The following is an 18,712-nucleotide window of genomic DNA, read 5'->3' on the forward strand; positions in this document are numbered from 1 at the left end:
TATCAAGGGAACATTTCATGCAAGGATGGGCACGACAATGGACAGAAATGGTAAGGACCTAACAGAAACAGAAGAGATTAACAAGAGGTAGCAAGAATACACAGAAGAACTATATAAAAAGGGTCTTAATGACCTGGATAACCATGATGGTGTGGTCACTCACCTAAAGCCAGACATCATGGGCCTTAGGAAGCATCACTATGAACAAAGCTAGTGGAGGTGATGGAATTGCAGCTGAGCTATTTAAAATCCTAAAAGATGATGCTGTGAAAGTACTGCACTCGATATGTTAGCAAATTTGGAAAACTCAGCAGTGGTCACAGGAAAAGGTCAGTTTTCATTCCAATCCCAAAGAATAGCAATGCCAAAAAATGTTCAAACTGCCATACAACTGAGCTCATTTCACATACTAGCAAGGTTATACTCAAAATCCTTCAAGCTAGACTTCAGTGATACGTGAACCAAGAATTTTCCAGACACATAAGCAGGATTTTAAAAAGGCAGAGGAACCAGAGATCAAATGGCTAACATTCGTTGGATCATGGAGAAAGCAAGGTAATACCAGAAAAACATCTGTTTCATTGATACTCTAAAGCCTTTGACTGTATGCATCACAACAAATTGTGGAAAATTTTTAAAAGAGATGGGAATACTTTTCTCCTGGGAAACCTGTATGCAGGTCAAGAAGCAACAGTTAAAAATGACATGGAACAACAGACTGGTTCAAAATTGGGAAAGGAGTACCACAAGGCTGTATACTGTCACCCTGCTTATTTAACTTATATGTGGAGTACATCATGCGAAACGCCGGGCTGGATGAATCACAAGCTGGAATCAAGATTGCTGGGAGAAATATCAACAACCTCAGATATGTGGATGATACTACTCTAACGGCAGAAAGTGAGAGGAACTTAGGTTGTCTCCACATCTTGGCTATTGTGAATACTGCTGTGGTGAAGACAGGAGTCAGGTATTTCTTTAATAGCCTGTTTTCATTTCCTTTGGATATAGCTTATACTGCTATTTTACTTGATCAGTAACAGTCATAATTCTACAAGCAGAATCCAAATGACATGTACCTAACTAGACACAGAGAGTCTCTCATTCATTAATATCACTTATGATCCAGTTTCACAGTCAACATATAATGAACACATAAAAATCATGATAAGTAAGAGTTGGTACAGCACATTGTTTCCTATGATCTCACCCACTGCACAAAACCACAACATGGATCCTACATGATATTCCTAACTCCACTGAGCCCATCGCATAATTCCACAGAATTCCAAACCAAACTGAGAAACCACTTACTACATAGTCACACACAGTTTCCCATACAAATCTTAATTATCCTACAAGGTTTGTCAGCTTCTTAGAAAGTTAAATATAAACTTAAATAAACTTAATCTATTATCAGCATTTTTTTTTCCTCTAGGTATTTCCCTAGGAGAAATGGAAACATGCCACCGTTATCATAATATGATAACATATGAAAAATGAAGAAACAAATTGTGCCACATTTGCACATTGGAATGCTGTCCGGAAAAAGAAAAAAAAAAAAGATGAACACAACATCCATAAATCTTAAAGAACAAGGACGAGCTAAAGGAGACCATTGGAATTGGAGAACTGACAGAACTAAATTAAGATGACACATATCAGAACCATGGCTGTCTCCCTGTGAGACTGACTGGAAAAGGACACCAGGGAATCGAAGCTGAAGCAGTGATGATATAAAACACTCACGAGGGCGGGCAGACAATAAATACACTGAGTGTCTGTTAAGTGCTGATCTGGGTGTTGGGGCGTTCTCAAGGGGCAAACCTGACAAAAACAACAAAATCCTTGTCCTCTGGTTCACGACCTGGGGTCTCGCCGGTCTAAGTGAGGTTCTCGCCCCGGCCCTCTCCTGCCCGAACTCCGCACGGTTTCAGCCCTTCTTAGCACTGCCTCCTCCGGCAGGGATTCACGATTCCCTCCCCGGCCCTTCTCAGCCGGGTTCCCGAGTCCCTCTGCCCTGGGCTTCTGATTCTTACCGGGCCCTACCAGACCAAGGCTTTTTTCGTTTGCTTCCTCTACCCACCCCGAGTTCCCTTTACTGCCCTCCCCGGCCCAGGTTTGCAATTATTTCCTCGGCTTGGGCTTTCCTTCCTTCCACGACCTCCCCTAGCTAACAGAGGAGCATCACCTGGCTCTTCGGCGTCTGAAAGGACCACCAGCTGCAACTCCTCGCCATCGGCGAGCGATCCGCACACCCTGGAATTCCCGGGAGTCGGAGGCTCGGAAGGGCCTCAGCTGCCGGTGGGCTTCACGCTCTGCTCGGAGGGCTGGACGTTTTCTGTGTTGGACTACGTTTCCCATAGGCCCCAGAGCCTCGAATGAACTTCGACCTTGGGCTCCCCTTCTTGTGTCGTGACGGTTATTGGGTTATGCCTGGTGAGTTGAGATGAACTTGGTCAGGCTGCAGGAGGGGCTGGCGGTGATCGGGGAGGATGGGGTCAAGCTCGCGGAGGACGGATGGGGCGTGTGGAGCCAGGAACCTGGCAGACGACCAAGGTTGCGGGTGCTATTGTTCGTGACGGCGTCTTTGTGGAGTGTTCTCGCTTGTGCGTGTGTGAGAGCCAGCGAGCCAGTGAGAGCTAGTGTGTGTTGGGGCCCTGGGGTGGCGTGACTGGTACCTGATTGGGTTCGTTGCACTGTCCGTGGGGGCGGAGCCTACCGTGGTTCACATCACCAAGGCAACGAGGGTGTGTGACTGACATTGTGACCACGTGGTCCGGTACCATCGCTGTTGTGACTGTCAAGAAAATGGAGTTTGTTTTTTCAATTAGCTTGTTGAAATTTTGAGTTTTTTTCAGTGCACTAGGAATGTGTGAATTTTTTTTTTTACGTGTGTGTGTGTATGTGTGTAAGCTGTATCAGCACGTCTGAGTACCCAGCCTAATGCTTAACACAGAGAGGACACCGGTGAAGTGAATGTTGCCCACCCAGGGTATGATTGTAGGTTCCATGGTTTCTTGGACTGTGTTTCCCTGGATTCTCTTCTGTCCTCACACCAAATAGCTAATTGGATCTAACTGTGAAGAAAAGTTCACTAGAGTGAGTCATGAATTTCATTCTTATAATGAGAGTTCCCAATAGAAAATTACCTCCGAAATCATGGGATTAGAATTGAGGCTTGCATCTGTTTTCAACACAGGTTTCTGGGAGGACTTGAAGCGGGAGGGGGACACAGGTGTAGCATCCCTTCCCGGGTAAAACTCCCTTGGATGCATTATGGAGGCCATTTACACATTTCAGAACCACAGCATTCCCTGTCCTGTGCCCTCCAGGAACTGCTGTGAACTTAGATTCCAGCTTTGGGCATAGGTGGCGCTTACCTTTTTCTCTGATACTAGCAAAATCAGCAGTATTCTAATTTCCCATTTCCATCTGGTTGTATTTGTGGTGGGTGATGGGTCATGTCTGTTGGTGGACAATGTGTTCATCACAACTTTTAGCCAGTCTAGAGTCTCACAAGTCCTTCTTCTTGGTCCTGTAGTTCTGCAAGTTCTACAGGTGGAGATCATTGCTACTTGTATAATGGCCCATACAAGGTCAGTTGGTGTTTGCTTTTTGTTGTCATACACTTTTGTTTTACAGAGTATTAAAGTATTGCTTTCCTTCTCCTAAGTTTCCCTAATTGTGACTTATCCACTTTCCTGGTTCTAGGCTTTCCCTTCCCAATTAGTAACAGGGCCACACAGATGGACGCCTTATCTTTCAGTGCTTTTCCAAGCACCCTTTACCTTTCCAATTACTATTCCCATACCCACTGGGTAAATCATTCAGTAATCCCGCGTGCTCTTCTTTCCAAAGGAAGGCACAAAAATACAACTAGTGGAGGATAAATGAGGGACTTATTTTAGAATGTGATTTGTTAAGGAAGAGATCTGTGGCTAGGTATAATAACATAGCAGATACCTTTGATTTCCAAATAAAGTAAGGGTAGGAAGTGGTTTGACTTCAATCAGTAAGTGAAAAAGTTGACTTTGACATTTAGAAGTGGGTATATGATTGGAGTTTTGTGAAGAGAGGTATGTGTGTACAAGGGCAGGGAGTTTTTCCAGAAAATCCATGGGGAGTGTTGAGTGGTGATAACCAAGTCTTGTTTGAAATTTGGCAGTAGACTTAGTTTCAGACCATACATTGGTGTAGACTGTGATAGGCAGTGTGGTATAGTGGTATTTGAGTCTAAAGCAACACTAGTGGAAATATAACAAAAACCACTTATGTAATTTTATAATTTCTATTGAACACATTTTAAAAAGTAGGAGGAAACAGTTGAAATTAATTTTGATAATGCATCTTATTTGAACTAATATATCTAAAATATTATTGCAACATAAAATGACATAAATAAATTGAAGTATTTTACATTCATACCTTCATACTAAGTTTTCATAAACTGATGCATATTTTATTGTTACAGCACTTCTCAATTTGGATACTAAATTTTCAGTGGTTAAGGTGAAGTAGGCATGCATGCATGCTAAGTTACTTCAGTCGTGTCTGACTTTTTGTGACCATATGGACCATAGCCCGCCAGGCTCCTCTGTCCATGGGATTCTCCAGGCAAGAATACTGGAGTGGGTTGCCATGCCATCCTCCAGAGGATTTTCCCAACCCAGGGATCAAGTCCACGTCTCCTAGGTCTCCTGTACAGGCAGGTGAGTTCTTCACCAGTAACGCCACCTGGTAAGCCCAAAGTGAAATATACTCACATCAAAACAATAAAATTGTGTTTAACTGAAAAACATTTTATATTGCTTTTCTATTTTAATTAAAACTTAATTTAAAATTCTGCTGCTTGTTCAAACTCACAGTATTTCAAGGAGGTCAATAGTTATTAGGCTCTCAATTTTGTAATTTCTTGTTGTAAAATGTTCATAATAATCACATCAGTGCCTTATGGATTTTATGAAGATTGAATACATTTATCTGGGCATAGCCCTACAGCACCTTACTAAATGCCTTGTACTTAATTAAATTCTCAAGAAAGAAAAGTTGCTATTATGTGGCAATTCTAAATATTCTTCATAAATTTCTTAACTAAAGAGTAATGAAAATATAAAGTTAATTTTAATGAGGACTTAGAAGGAATTCTTAACAGCCAGATTTGTGCAAATATCCATAATAGAAATTCTTAAGGCAATTTAATTCCATTTTGGTACTCATAAAGGACCAAAAATCTGTTGAAATTATGTTCAAAATTATTCTATATAGTTCCTAACTTTTTTTTTGTATGTTTAGTTTTGTTTGCAGAATATCTGTAACTTCATGGATTTATATAACTGTATATAATCTTAAAAACTAAGTTAATCACATTACATAAATGTGATATAATACCATGTAGATAAGACAAACTTTTTACATAGGAAAAAGAACACTCCTAATTGTTAATATTGTATATGAATCTGTTTTACTAAGATTGCATTTATAATCAATCTTATATATCTAAAATAATATTAGTTTTTGAATAATAAAGTTAAAAAATTAAGTCATATATAATAAGTATATCCCTGCAGAAGGGAATGGCAACCCACACCAGTATTCTTGCCTAGAGAATTCCATGGACAGAGAAGCCTAGCAGGCTACAGTCCACCGGGTCACAAAGAGTCAGACACAACTGAGCACACAGCACAATAAGCACATACACTGTACCAAATACATTTCAGCCTCTTTTACATACATTTTCTTATTTAGGCTGAAAATGCTACTACCATCTTTAATTTTGTTAATTCAAGTATGTGTATAGTGAATGTATCCTATTGCATTGGTGTGATAAAACAAAAGGATGTTTACAAGTTTGTAGAAGTAATTTATTTCAGTCACAAATTTCCTTCATGTTCCCACCCATTTTGAAGATCTTTTGTGCTCATTATGTTCCTAAACAAAAGGAAAGCTTGTCTCCAACTCTGTTAAGTCTTTTATGTAGAAATAGCTCTTTTATATATGTCTGATGGTGGAATTGATGCAGGTTGTAAAATATTCAATTTTTAAGGAACTTATAAGTCAATAATTACCCACAATCCCACCATCTAGAAATAATCATTGTTAATAACATAATATACATTCTTCCAAAAATTTTCTCTCTAGGTATGTGGGGCTTTTTTCATTTTTTTGGAGACATAATTAACATATAACATTATATTAGTTTCAAGTGAACATGACTCAATATTTGTACATATTGCAAAAAGACCACAATAAATCTGTTTTAACATTCATCACTATACAAAGTTATAAGTCATTTTTTCATTGTAATAAGAACATTTAAGATTCAGCAACTTTTTTATTTTCTTAGCAACTTTCAAATATACAATACAGTATTATTAACTATAGTCATCATGGTAAACATTTATCCCCATGATTTATTTAGAATTAAAAGTCTACTTTTTGACCATCTTTACCCATTTTGCCCACCCTCTCACCCCCCCATCTCTAGCAACCACCAATCTCTTTTCAGTGTCTAGGAGTTTGTCTTTTGTTTTTTTAGAATTCTTATATTAGTAAGATCATACAGTATTTGTCTTGCTCTTACAGTGTCTTCAGGGTTCATCCAAGTTTTCACAAATGGCGAGATTTTATTTCTTGTGGCTGAATAATATTCCATTTGTGTGAGGGGGTGTGTGTATATGACATATTCTTTACTCATCCATCCATCCATGGACAGTTACATTGTTTTCATTACTTGCTATTATAAATAAATAATATTGCATGAACTTGAGGGCACATAAATCTTTTTGAGTCAGTGTTTTAACTTCCTTAAGAAAAATACTCAGAAGTGCAATTGCAGAATCATATGGTATTTGTTTTTAATTTTTTAAAGGACCCTCGCTTCCCTGGTGGCTCAGTGGTAAAGAGTCTGCCTGTCAATGCAAAAGGACCCTCCATTCTCTTTTCCACAGTGGCCTTACCAGTTAACAGTCCCACAAACAGTGCACAAGAATTCCCTTTCTCTGTGTCCTCACCAGCGTTTGTTACCTCTTGCCTTTTTGATAATCACCATTCTGAAGGTTGAGATGAGGTTTCATTGTGGTTTTGATTTGCATTTCCCTGATTAATGATGTTGAGTACCTTTTCATGTACATGTTCGGAATCTGTTTTCCTTGGGGAAAATGTCTATTCAGATCCTTTGCCCATTTTTTAAATTGAATTGTTTGGTTTTTTCGTATTGAGTTGTATGAGTTCTTTATGTGTTTTGGATATTAACCCCTTATCAGTAATTTGATTTGCAAATATTTTCTATTAGTAGGTTGCCTTTTCATTTCATTGATGGTTTTCTTTGGTGCACAAAGTTTTTTAGTTTGATGTGGTCCCACTTGTTTATTTTTGCTTTTGTTGCTTTTTTCATGCTATATCCAAAAAGAATCACAGCCAAGACTGATGTCAAGTTGTTTACCCACGATATTACCTTCTGGGAGTTTTATGGTTTCAGGTTTTATGTTCAAGTCTTTAATCCATTTTGACTTTATGTATGGTGCAAAATAGTGATCTAGCTTCATGCTTTTCCATATGACTGTCCCTTTGCCCAATACCTTCTGTTAAAGAGCCTGTCCTTACTATGTTGTATATTCTTGGCTCTTGTGTCATAAATTGACCATAAATATAATACTTGGGTTTGTTTTCTGATCTCTTTATTCTATTCCACTGGTCCGTGTATGGCTTTTTTCTTTTTTAAATAACATACTATATTGATTACTATAGCTTTGGAATGTAATTTGGAATCCAGCTCTTTTTTTTTCTTCCAATCAATGAGCACGGGATAGCTTAATTTTCTGAGTGCTCATTATAAGTCTATAGAAATGCAACTGATTTTTTTCTATGGATTTTGCAAAATCTATGGATTTTGTATCCTGCAACCTTACTAAATTTATTGCTTCTAAGTTTTTTGATGGAATCTTCAGGGTCTTTCTGTATATACTATCATTTCATCTGCAAATAGTGACAGTTTTACTTCTTTTCTCATTTGTATACCTTTTATTTCTTTCTTCCTTTTTTTAAAAAAATGTAATTGCTGTGGCTAAGACTTCTAATTCTGTGTTGAATAAAAGTGGCAAGAGTGGGCATCTTTGTCTTGTTCCTGATTTTGGAGGAAAAGCTTTCAACTTCTCACCATTAGGTATGATATTGCTATGAACTTGTTATTATGCTGAAGTATGTTCCCTCTATATCCACTTTGCTGAGAGTTTTTATCATAAATGGATGTTTAATTTTTGTCAAATATTTTTTACGCATCTATTCAAATGATTATGTGGGTTTTATCCCTCATTTTGTTAATATGTTGTATCATATTGTTTGGGGGATGGTAAGCCATTCTTGCATCCATGGAATAAATCCCACTTGATCATGGTAATATGATCATTTTAATGTATTGTTGAGTTCAATTGGCTAATATTTTGTTGAAGAATTTTAAACCTGGGTATGTATTTCTTTTGTTTCTACAAAAAAAATTACATAAATTTGCCACATAAATCAGTTAAGGAGAAGAAATATGTATGTGTACTATCTTTTATAATTACATAATTACCTTTACTAGTGCTTTTTGTTTTTTTCACATGAATACATATTACGACCTGGGACTTACTTTTAACCAGAAGAACTCCCTTGAGTATTTCTTTAAGACAGGGTTGCTAGCATTTAATTAATTCCCTCAGTTTTTCTTTATCTGGTAATGTCTTTATTTCATCTTCACATTTGAAAAATAGCTCGTTTGAAAGTTTTTTGAGCACTTTGTATATATTATCCCATTGCCTTCTGGTCTCCATTGTTTCTGTGCAATGTCATCAAGTAAACTTACTAGGGATTCACTTTTAAGTGACAACTAATTTTCCTTTCTGCTTTCCAGATTCTCTCATATTTCACCATTTTTACCATGATTTGTCTGTTTGTAGATCTCTATGAATTTATTCTATTTGGTGTTCATCAAGCTTTCTGGATATATAGATTAACATTTTTCAATTAATTTGGGAACTTTTCATCCATTATTTAATATGTTAAAATGCTCCTTTACTCCTTTCTGTTACATCTATTACAAGAGTGTGCTTAATGGTTTCCAACATTTCTCTGAAGCTCTTTTCATTTTTCTTGTTTTTGTGTTGTTCTTCAGGTTGCATGATGTCTATCGAGATACCTTTAAGTTTGCGAATACTTTTTTTCTGTCTAGTTCATATCTACCGTTGAGACACTCTAGTGAAATTTTCATTTTGGTTATACTTTTCAACTTCAGTATTCAGAATTTACGTCTGGTGATACTCAGTTCAGTTCAGTTGCTCAGTCATGTCTGACTGTTTGGGACACCATGGACTGCAGCACACCAGACTTCCCTGTCCATCACCAACTCCCTGGTGATATTAAAAACTTCTGTCTCTTCACAGATTTTTTCTATGACATTATAATTATACCTTCATTTACTTTTAAGCATGTTTATTGTTTATTTGAACATATTTATAGTTGTTACTTTGAATTCCGTGTTCAATCTAGTTGTTTTCACAGGCAGTTTCTATTGTTGGTTTTGTATTTGGTTTATGGGTTATATTTTCCTGTCTCTTATTTATGGAAAGTTGACATTTTTAGATACTTGTTTCAACTGTGATACTTTTGTCTCCTTCCCTTCCCCAGGCTTGTTATTGTTATTTATATTTCTTATTTAGTAACTGGCTAGACTAATTAAGTGAAATCTATCTCCTCTATAGTGTAAATCTCTAATATTGCTCCTTGGAGTATAGACTTGACTATTACCAGTCACCCTTGGATGACAGTGGTTTTGACAAGGCTCTTTGAATGTCTCTTTACCTGACCACACCAAGCTGTTAGGATCCACTAATTGTGACTGATGGCACTATTATTTTCAGTAATGCCCTGGGGATACACTGCTTCACAGACTAAGGAAATCAAGTCGGTGTTTGAGATTTGTTCTGACAATAGGAAGGGCTCCCCAAATATCTTTCTCTGATCCCTTCTGACAAACTAGCCTGCCTACAGTTTAGCATTTATCTCCAATGAATTTTTTTCCAATGAATTTTTCAATCTTTATAGCCTTTCACTAACCCCAATAGCCTTTCACTAAAATTTCCACTGTTTTTGAGACTGTCCTTACCCTTGAACTTCTCCACACTCCATTGCAAATGGAGAGGGATATGGAGGGGGTAGCTCGGTAGTCTTGGATCTCGGCTTCCCTCTCTTGGCATGGAACTCCTACCCCAAGAGCCAAGGCAAAGACAATTGGAACCTCAGTATTCTCAGTAGGGCCACACCCAAGGTACAGCCTACAGTTCTTAGGTGGCTGCTAGGCAGTTGCATCGCTTAGTTGCATTTGCCTGAGCAAAGGTAGCTGGGGGCAAATGAGAAATGCTGATGTTCTACTCCTCCCAGGAAGACAGTTATCTGACTGGGAGCAGGGATTGAGGAGGAGTGAGGAAGTTTGTGTCCTTAGTTGTACTAGTTTGGAATAGAATCTTTTTCTCACTAGGATGGAGGGATAAGGAGGGGTGCAGATTAGGTTCAGATACTGCAGACTTTTACAGTTCTTAGTAAGTTTTACTAGATTTTCTTGAACAAATGTTTCTTCATTTGCTGTATGTTTTTATATATAATTTTCACCAGTTTCAACGGGGACAATCTCCATAGAACTCCTCCTGCTGTCATACCAGAAGTGGAATTCCTCGATCAATTCTTTACAGTTCTAACCATGGACCATGTAAGTTGCTATTTCTCTCCTTTGTGAACATTTCATTTATCTGAATCTTCCAAGAAAACAGCTTTAAGAGCCTACCCCCCACATCCTCATGAAAATCCCCATTTTCACTTTCTAGTAAGAGCTGGAGTCAACAGCACACTGTACCTTCTGTGTGCCTATCTCTTTTCCAAATAATGTTTAGTATTCCTATGTGTAGATTTTTTGTTCAGAGCAGTTATAGAGTAGAAATGGAATCCCCAGAGGGAGGCATTTACCATCCTTTTACATACTCTTGAGAAAAAGAGCAAATGTATCCATTTAATGACATATTAGCAAACTCTACTTCTGAACAGACCTGATTTTCCAGGTAGATAGGATTTGATGTTGGCTAGTCTCCGACATGGGGAAGGCAATGGCACCCCACTCCAGTACTCTTGTCTGGAAAATCCCGTGGACAGAGCAGCCTGGTGGGCTGCAGTCCACGGGGTTGCAAAGAGTCCGACTTGACTGAGCGACTTCACTTTCACTTTTCACTTTCATGCATTGGAGAAGGAAATGGCAACCCACTCCATTGTTCTTGCCTGGAGAATCCCAGGGACGGGGGAGCCTGGTGGGCTGCCTTCTATGGGGTCACATAGAGTCGGACATGACTGAAGTGACTTAGCAGCAGCAGCAGTCTCAGACATAAACAGTAGATTATTATTGATTTCAGAATTGGAGAAAACCTTATCCAACCTATGCCTAAATATAATTAAGGCAGGTATATTTTCACCAAACACACTACTCTGCAGCCACTAAAAAGCACTTAATAAATAATTTCTCATTAGAAGTTATAATTCTTATATAATGTGAAATGGTGATTAACAGTGATGAACTTGGGGTTGTAAGAAATTTTAAAATATTGTTCATACCCTATTTTCTAAGCTAGATATTTTTCCTATACCAAGGAACAAGGATGTGGAAATTCATCATCATTGATAATTCATGCCACAGGCATGTGACATACAGTATTCATTTACAATGTTAATTTCTGCTATACAGCAAAGTGATTCAGTTATACAAATATATTCTTTTTCATATTCTTTTATGGTTTATTACAAGATATTGAATATAGTTCCCTGTGCTATACAGTAGGCCCTTGTTTATCCATTCTATATATAATAGTTTAATTCAATTCTTTTTTATTTATTAGTCAAAAATGTTTGCTTCAATTTTACATGTAATATGTGGTTTCTTGTTTTAGGAACTGGTGACATTCAGGGATGTGGTCATCAGCTTCTCTCAGGAGGAGTGGGAATATCTGGATTTTGCTCAGAGGGACTTGTACTGGGATGTGATGATGGAAAATTACTGCAACTTGGTCTCACTGGGTAAATTTGGCTATTCACATAATTTAGAATATTTTCTATAGACTATCAGTTGACATTCAGTTAACTCAGTGCTACACTAGATGAATTTCTTCTCCAAGTTTCCAAATGCATGGATTGAGCATGGTTTTGGAGATGACACCTCCTTTTAGAACCTTCATCATTCTTCATATAACTTGTATGAAGTTCCTTCTTAGTTTCTTCATATAATTTCTGCCTTCCTTGATATCCAGAGTGCTAGATCTGATTATAGGTTACATAGAGTATATCCTTTAAGGTATCTATTGTATTTTGTTTGAGCCCAGAATTACTTTAAGTTCTTTATATTATTTCCTTACCCACCTCTGGGAGAACAGCTAAGATACTGTCTTGATTTGATATGATTATCAAAAGAATCTGTGTAATTTATGTTGTTAGATTGGCAAACAGAATTCATATTCATTGCCTGATACAAGTATTGTCTTACACCTGCTATGAGATTAAAGAACTTTGCATTTAACATTAAGTCAGAATTCCAGCAAGGACCTCTTAATGTTTTAGAAAGCTACTTGTTTTCTTCTCAGCTCATGTAGTTCTTGCCTTGTACCAGGCCCTGTTTTAAGCCCTTTTAATATACTGAGTTACCTAATTCTGCAACCCTATGACATAAATACTACTTGCATTATTTTTCTTTGAAGAGATTGCTAAGACGAATATTTAGGCTACCTCTCCAAGGTTACATGGCTAATTAGTGTCAGAAGCAGGTTTTATTATGTTACGTTTCCTTCTTGTAAGCAGGGTGTTCCATTTCTAAGCACATTGTGACTACCTTGTTGATGGAAAGGAAGTTGCTGTGAAGGATTGTGTGGGATGTGACAAGTCAACAGGGCCAGGAGAGTAAAAGACTTGACGAAACAAGGAAAGTCATCACCAGAATAAAAAGCCTAGCCTGTTCAAGCAGAGGCAAGCCCCTGTGATGTTTTGGGGAAACTCCATTTGACTGACCTCTTATGTGTCATTATGGATTTGTTGATTTTCATTAGTTTAGTATACTTTAGCCCATCACAGCCTTTGATTGTTCATACCTAGATGTATAAATACCAAGGAATTCCTTATGGATTTTTGTGTACCATTGACTTGATTCTTTATTTCTTGAATATATTACTGCTTTCTGAAGTTTCCCCAGGCTCACTCTATATCTTCCCTATCCCAGTCCATACACCTGAATTGGTTAAAAGTGAGTTCTCCTGGACTTCCATGTTTTATGTGTTTTGCTTCATCTTTAAAAATTAATACTAGCTATAAATTTTATTTAGTTGTTTACTTAACATATTTTAGTACACAAAGTATTGTTTCCCCTTTTTCAATTCTTGCATTGTCAAAATGGTGGTCTCCTTCAGATAATTTTTGTGTCTTTTGTCATGATTCATTAATATAACATTCTTGCTTCTGTCACAACCGTCAAGGGCATATCTTCTACTTTCCCTGCTCCAGGTTATGGCTCAGATCTTTATTTTAGGAGCCCTGGCTCATTATCTGGCTTAGATCTTTATTTTAGGAGCCCTGGCTCATTATCTGGCTTACTGTCACAACTTAGACAGTAGGCATGCTTAAGATTTTTTGTTTCATGGGAGGTAAATCTTTGACAATTTTATCTCTTTCTAGCAAATTGTTCTTTTTTTTTTCAACTTTTATGGCATCTAGGGTTTCACTATTTATTTACCTACAAAATAATTTATGTCAACATTTTCAAATAGATTAGCATAGGAATCTTATATCATTTTAAAAAATACCCTCTGTGATGGTTCTTTCCCTGGTCATTTACATTTTATATTTGTTAATTATATTCTTTACATGTTTCTAACTCATCACATTCTGATTCCCTATGTATTCAATTCTTTCCTCACCTTTTCTTTAGGTCACTTTGTTCTCGTCTATCTTCTTGAATAGGATGTATACATTGGTTATTTTCATTCTTTCATTTTTATTAATATAAACATTTAAATCCTTTCTTTGTGACTAATGTTGTTTCATGGGTTTTCAATATGTAATATTTTCAGTGCCACTATTCTCAGAAATTTCAATACATTTCCACAACAACTGAACAGTTGTTTGATAGAAAGCTTCTTCATTTCTAAAAGGAAGTACTTTTAATTTACTGATACTGGCATTCATTTATGATTTTATTGTTGCAGTCAAATAAGATGTTTGCATTATTTCACCTTAATTATACATAACATAATTCAGTCACAGGAAATTATTTTTGTTCTTTATCATACAATGTGTATCAGTCACTTTGGATTTTCCTCAGGTTGTTCCCTCATTGATTGCCAATCTCCAGCTAGGTCCAACAGATTGTTTGTTACAAAGTGCCTTACACTATTTCCCACCTCCACCTCCCTTTTTTCCCACCTCCTACCTCCACTTTTACATATCATTTCAGCTACAGCTTTACTCAGAACTGCATAAGCCTTAAAATATGGTATATACCTATTATAATATCTAAAACATTGATATTTTGGGGGCAATATAGCAATGGTTAGCTTTGAGTATAAGAAAATGGAGTATTTGGGAAAGAGCATGAAGGAAAACATGTAAATATAAACTAGGATTTCAGTAGGATAGATGAATAATAGTGACAATACTACTGAAGAGAAGTAAATAAAACATAATCTTTATTCACATATGGGATAAAGAAACTCATGAGTATGCATAGGAGGAAATTAATAGCAATGATGGAGACAATATGTTTAAGTAGAGAGGCAATTAGAAGACAATCATTTATAAACACTATTATATATATACATATATCTTACTATATTAGAAATTTCATATGTATATAAATTTGTGTATATAAAATCACTGTAGTGTAGTGTGATATTTTTAAAAGCATGGAGGCATGCTGTAACTATTGCACTATTCTTATAGTTACTTTGATAGTTGTATTCTCCAGTGACATGTTTGTAATATTTGCTTTCATTCTTAAATTCCTTTCAACCAGTGATTTACTTTTCTTCTAACTGTCAACTACTATGACCTTGAGCCTTGATATTCAGTGGCACATAAAATAATGATTTTGTCTTTTTGAAGTTTAAGGAATAAGGAAATAAATAGTATGAATGACAACAGAGAAAATTTCAGAATACAAAATTGAAAAAAAAAGGGTATGAGGGCAAGGAACTAAATATTGGAGATGGATATATGAACTTACATAGAGTCAGCTAGTAGTACATCATTTCTGAGGGTACTAACTTTTAGACCTGGACAATGAAAAGGAGATGGTATATAAGGAGTCCATTTCTGAGAAATGAAACATTTTGTGGGTATCTCTAAATGATAGGAAATGTGGTTTGATGTAGGAGGTGAAAAAGGTTAGGTGAAAGGGGATAATGGATTAAAGTACTGTCTTACAAGCAGAACCTTGTTATCCATGGTAAAGTATTGGGATTATATTATAAAAGAAAAATCTCAGAAAACTGTTAGAATGTATAGGTTATCAAATTTTCATCTGTATTTGCAGTATCTCTACATGATAGCCAATAACTAAATCCCACATTTGTAAATGTTAATTCAGTTTATCTGGATTATGGATTAGTTCATGCACATCAGTGTTTGAGAAGTTTACTAGGTGATAATCCAACACCAAAATTTCAGACCCATTGCCAATCCATATCTCTTATCACAAACTTCACATCCTTATTCTTATCCTTCTCTGAGCTCTCTTTACCTTTCTTCAAACTTTATAACAATATTTTAATCATTCATTTATGCTGTGAATTATTTTCAGCTTTTCTACTGTGCATTTTATAACTTTTATTTTTGTGATACATGAAAAAAGAAATTGTTTTTTCCCCCTTTCTTTCAGACTTGGAATCCAAGTATGACACAAAGACTTTATCTGTAGAAAAGGACATTCTTGAAAAAAACAATTCTCAGTGGGAAGTAATAGAAAACAGTAAATTAGTTGGCCTTCAGAACTCCATTTTTAGAAATGATTGGCAAAACAAAAGGAAGATTGAAGTACAAAGACCTGAAGTGGGATGTTTCAGTCAAATAAAAATCATCTCTGAAAAGGTGCCCAGTTACAAAAATTACAAATTTCTTACATTACATCAGAGATTTCATGATAGCAAGAAGCCCTTTGAATATAAGCAATATGGGAAGGTCCTTAGTTGTGAATTAAGCGTTGATGAATATGAGAAAATACATAGTGGTAGAAAAACCTCTGAATGTAGTAAATATTGGGAAACCTTTGGAGTAGATGACCCCCATACCCTACAACTGAATATTCATACTGGTGTGAAACCTTGTAAATGTATGGAATGTGGGAATGTATTTAGTTTTTATGAAGACCTTAGTGTACACCGTGATGATCAGAAGTGCTGTAAATGTAAGAAATATGGAAGGACTTTTAGAAGAATTGAAGAAATCACTTCATTTCAAAGAATTCATGATTGTGAGAAACCATATGAATGCACTTTTTGTGGGAAATCTTTAAGAGTGCATGCACAACTTACTAGACATCAGAAAATCCATACTGATGAGAAACCTTACAAATGTATGGAATGTGGCAAGGATTTTCGATTTCATTCACAGCTAACCGAACATCAGAGAATTCATACTGGTGAGAAACCATACAAATGTATTCAATGTGAGAAGGTCTTTAGAATTAGTTCACAGCTTATTGAACATCAGAGAATTCATACTGGTGAAAAACCTTATGCATGTAAACAATGTGGGAAGACTTTTGGAGTCTGTAGAGAACTTGCCCGACATCAAAGAATTCATACTGGTAAGAAACCCTATGAATGCAAGGCATGTGGAAAGGTCTTTAGAAATAGTTCATCCCTGACCAGACATCAGAGAATTCATACTGGTGAGAAACCATATAAATGTAAGGAATGTGGGAAAGCTTTTGGAGTAGGTAGTGAACTTACTCGACATCAGAGAATTCACAGTGGTCAGAAACCTTATGAATGTAAAGAGTGTGGAAAGTTCTTTAGACTTACTTCAGGTCTTATTCAACATCAAAGAATTCATAGTGGTGAGAAACCATATGAATGTAAGGTATGTGAGAAGGCTTTTAGACACAGTTCAGCCCTTACTGAACATCAGAGAATTCATACTGGAGAGAAACCTTATGAATGTAAAGCATGTGGGAAGGCCTTTAGACATAGTTCATCCTTTACAAAACATCAGAGAACTCACAATGCTAAGAAACCCTATGAATGTAAGGAATGTGGTAATGCTTTTAGTATGGGCAGGTACCTTACTTGATACTGAATAAGTTATATTAGGGAGGAGTCTTTTGAATGAAAGACATATATAAAGCCTATTTGTTTCTGAGTTTCACTGAAAACAACCTGTGTATTTATTAACAATATTCAATCTCTTTTAAATCTGTTTTCAGAATTTATGGCCATTCTAGAAGCAGAATTGTTCATTCATAAGTGATAAATACTTTCAGTTTTGTTCAATATTGCCAAATATTTCTCCTTTTTATATCAATCAACATTCTGAATATCCATTCACATAGGATGGTCCCTGTTAATCCATTTTTTAAATGTGTGAGAAATGTATTCCTGTAATTATCAATTATTTGAGTTATTTTCATATGAGTTTATCCATGGATGTTTTGCTTACAGTTACTTTTGGTGCTTGTGTTTTTGTTTTTTGGGGCTATTTATTGTTTTTGGCTTACTGTTCTGTAATATTGCTCAGATATATCTTTTGCATTCTAATTTTTTGCTTGTTATATATGGTATACTTATCTTCTCCAAAGAGCCAGAACTCTCAGATACTATGTGGTTTTAAAGTATTGTGGTCCTGCAAGGTGTTTGTGTAGATTTGTTTTGTTTTCTATTGATTTTGTTTTAATGGTAGATGTTTAAACTTTCCATTATCATCAAATGTTTAAGTTCTTTTTGAATTTCTATGTTGTTTTGACACAACAGATTTCCCTAAATACCTCCTGCAACACAATTCCTTTAAGGAACCTTTTCACCTCTAGGCAGTACCAGTCAGGATCCAAATGAAATGGCATTTTAAATATTTCATAAAATATTCTAACCCAATCTTAGCAGTCTCTTAGTAGCTTTAAATGGAGGGGAAACTTTACAGCTATTGCAAGGATTATAAATTGATCACTAAACTTAAATAAAGAGGGTTTATAAACACTACTATTGCATGGCTTTGATTGGGTTTTATAACTATAATTTTCCCTGTTATTCCCACTCAGTGTTGTCCTACTGTGGTTGGCAGCTGGACTATCAGTAGACCTTTGATTTTAGCATTCTCAGCTGACTCAGAAAAAAAAAAAAAAAGACGAAAAAGAAAATAAGACAGCTAATAAGGTTGCAAATCTTAACCACCCATCATCTCTTTCTTGACCTGGTTGTTAATCAAAGTGATCAAAAGCCACACTGGTTATTAGATTTTTTATAATAGTATTTACCTGTTATATTTACATATATTTACATCACTATCATTCATTAGATTCTAATTTTTGAGATTGGTGTCCTGCCCAGTTTTGCATGATCAGCAGTAGTAAGTAAGCTGTTTTCTAATTGGGGATATTGAGCTATGCTTCCCTTATATATTCCTTATTAGTATTTTATTTAAACTAGCAGTTAATAAAAGTATATAA

General features: G+C 36.1%; 2 protein-coding genes across 7 annotated transcripts in view; one reads left to right on the plus strand and one right to left on the minus strand.

The window, feature by feature from the left end:
• ZNF382 (zinc finger protein 382) overlaps window positions 1–2,364 on the minus strand; it is a 72,285-nt gene extending 69,921 nt beyond the window's left edge. For all 3 annotated transcript variants that reach the window (XM_043892871.1, XM_043892741.1, XM_043892730.1), the window contains exon 1: window positions 2,192–2,364. In XM_043892871.1, the coding sequence (XP_043748806.1) occupies window positions 2,192–2,364 (173 nt within the window). The remainder of the gene's footprint in view (window positions 1–2,191) is intronic.
• LOC122687479 (zinc finger protein 260) overlaps window positions 1–18,712 on the plus strand; it is a 59,757-nt gene that overhangs the window by 15,645 nt on the left and 25,400 nt on the right. The window contains exons 1-5 of one of the 4 annotated variants that reach the window (XM_043893004.1): window positions 2,533–2,559; window positions 3,545–3,599; window positions 10,648–10,741; window positions 11,964–12,090; window positions 15,932–18,513. In XM_043893004.1, coding sequence (XP_043748939.1) covers window positions 3,586–3,599; window positions 10,648–10,741; window positions 11,964–12,090; window positions 15,932–17,343 — 1,647 coding nt within the window. In that variant the 5' untranslated portion in view covers window positions 2,533–2,559; window positions 3,545–3,585 and the 3' untranslated portion in view covers window positions 17,344–18,513. Of the gene's footprint in view, window positions 1–2,308; window positions 2,440–2,532; window positions 2,560–3,544; window positions 3,600–4,649; window positions 4,713–10,647; window positions 10,742–11,963; window positions 12,091–15,931 lie in introns of those variants that run through there. The other 3 variants (XM_043893014.1, XM_043893022.1, XM_043893028.1) reach the window with 3 other exon arrangements.

Source organism: Cervus elaphus, chromosome 4 (genome assembly GCF_910594005.1).
Source record: "Cervus elaphus chromosome 4, mCerEla1.1, whole genome shotgun sequence".
NCBI classification, from domain to species: domain Eukaryota; kingdom Metazoa; phylum Chordata; class Mammalia; order Artiodactyla; family Cervidae; genus Cervus; species Cervus elaphus.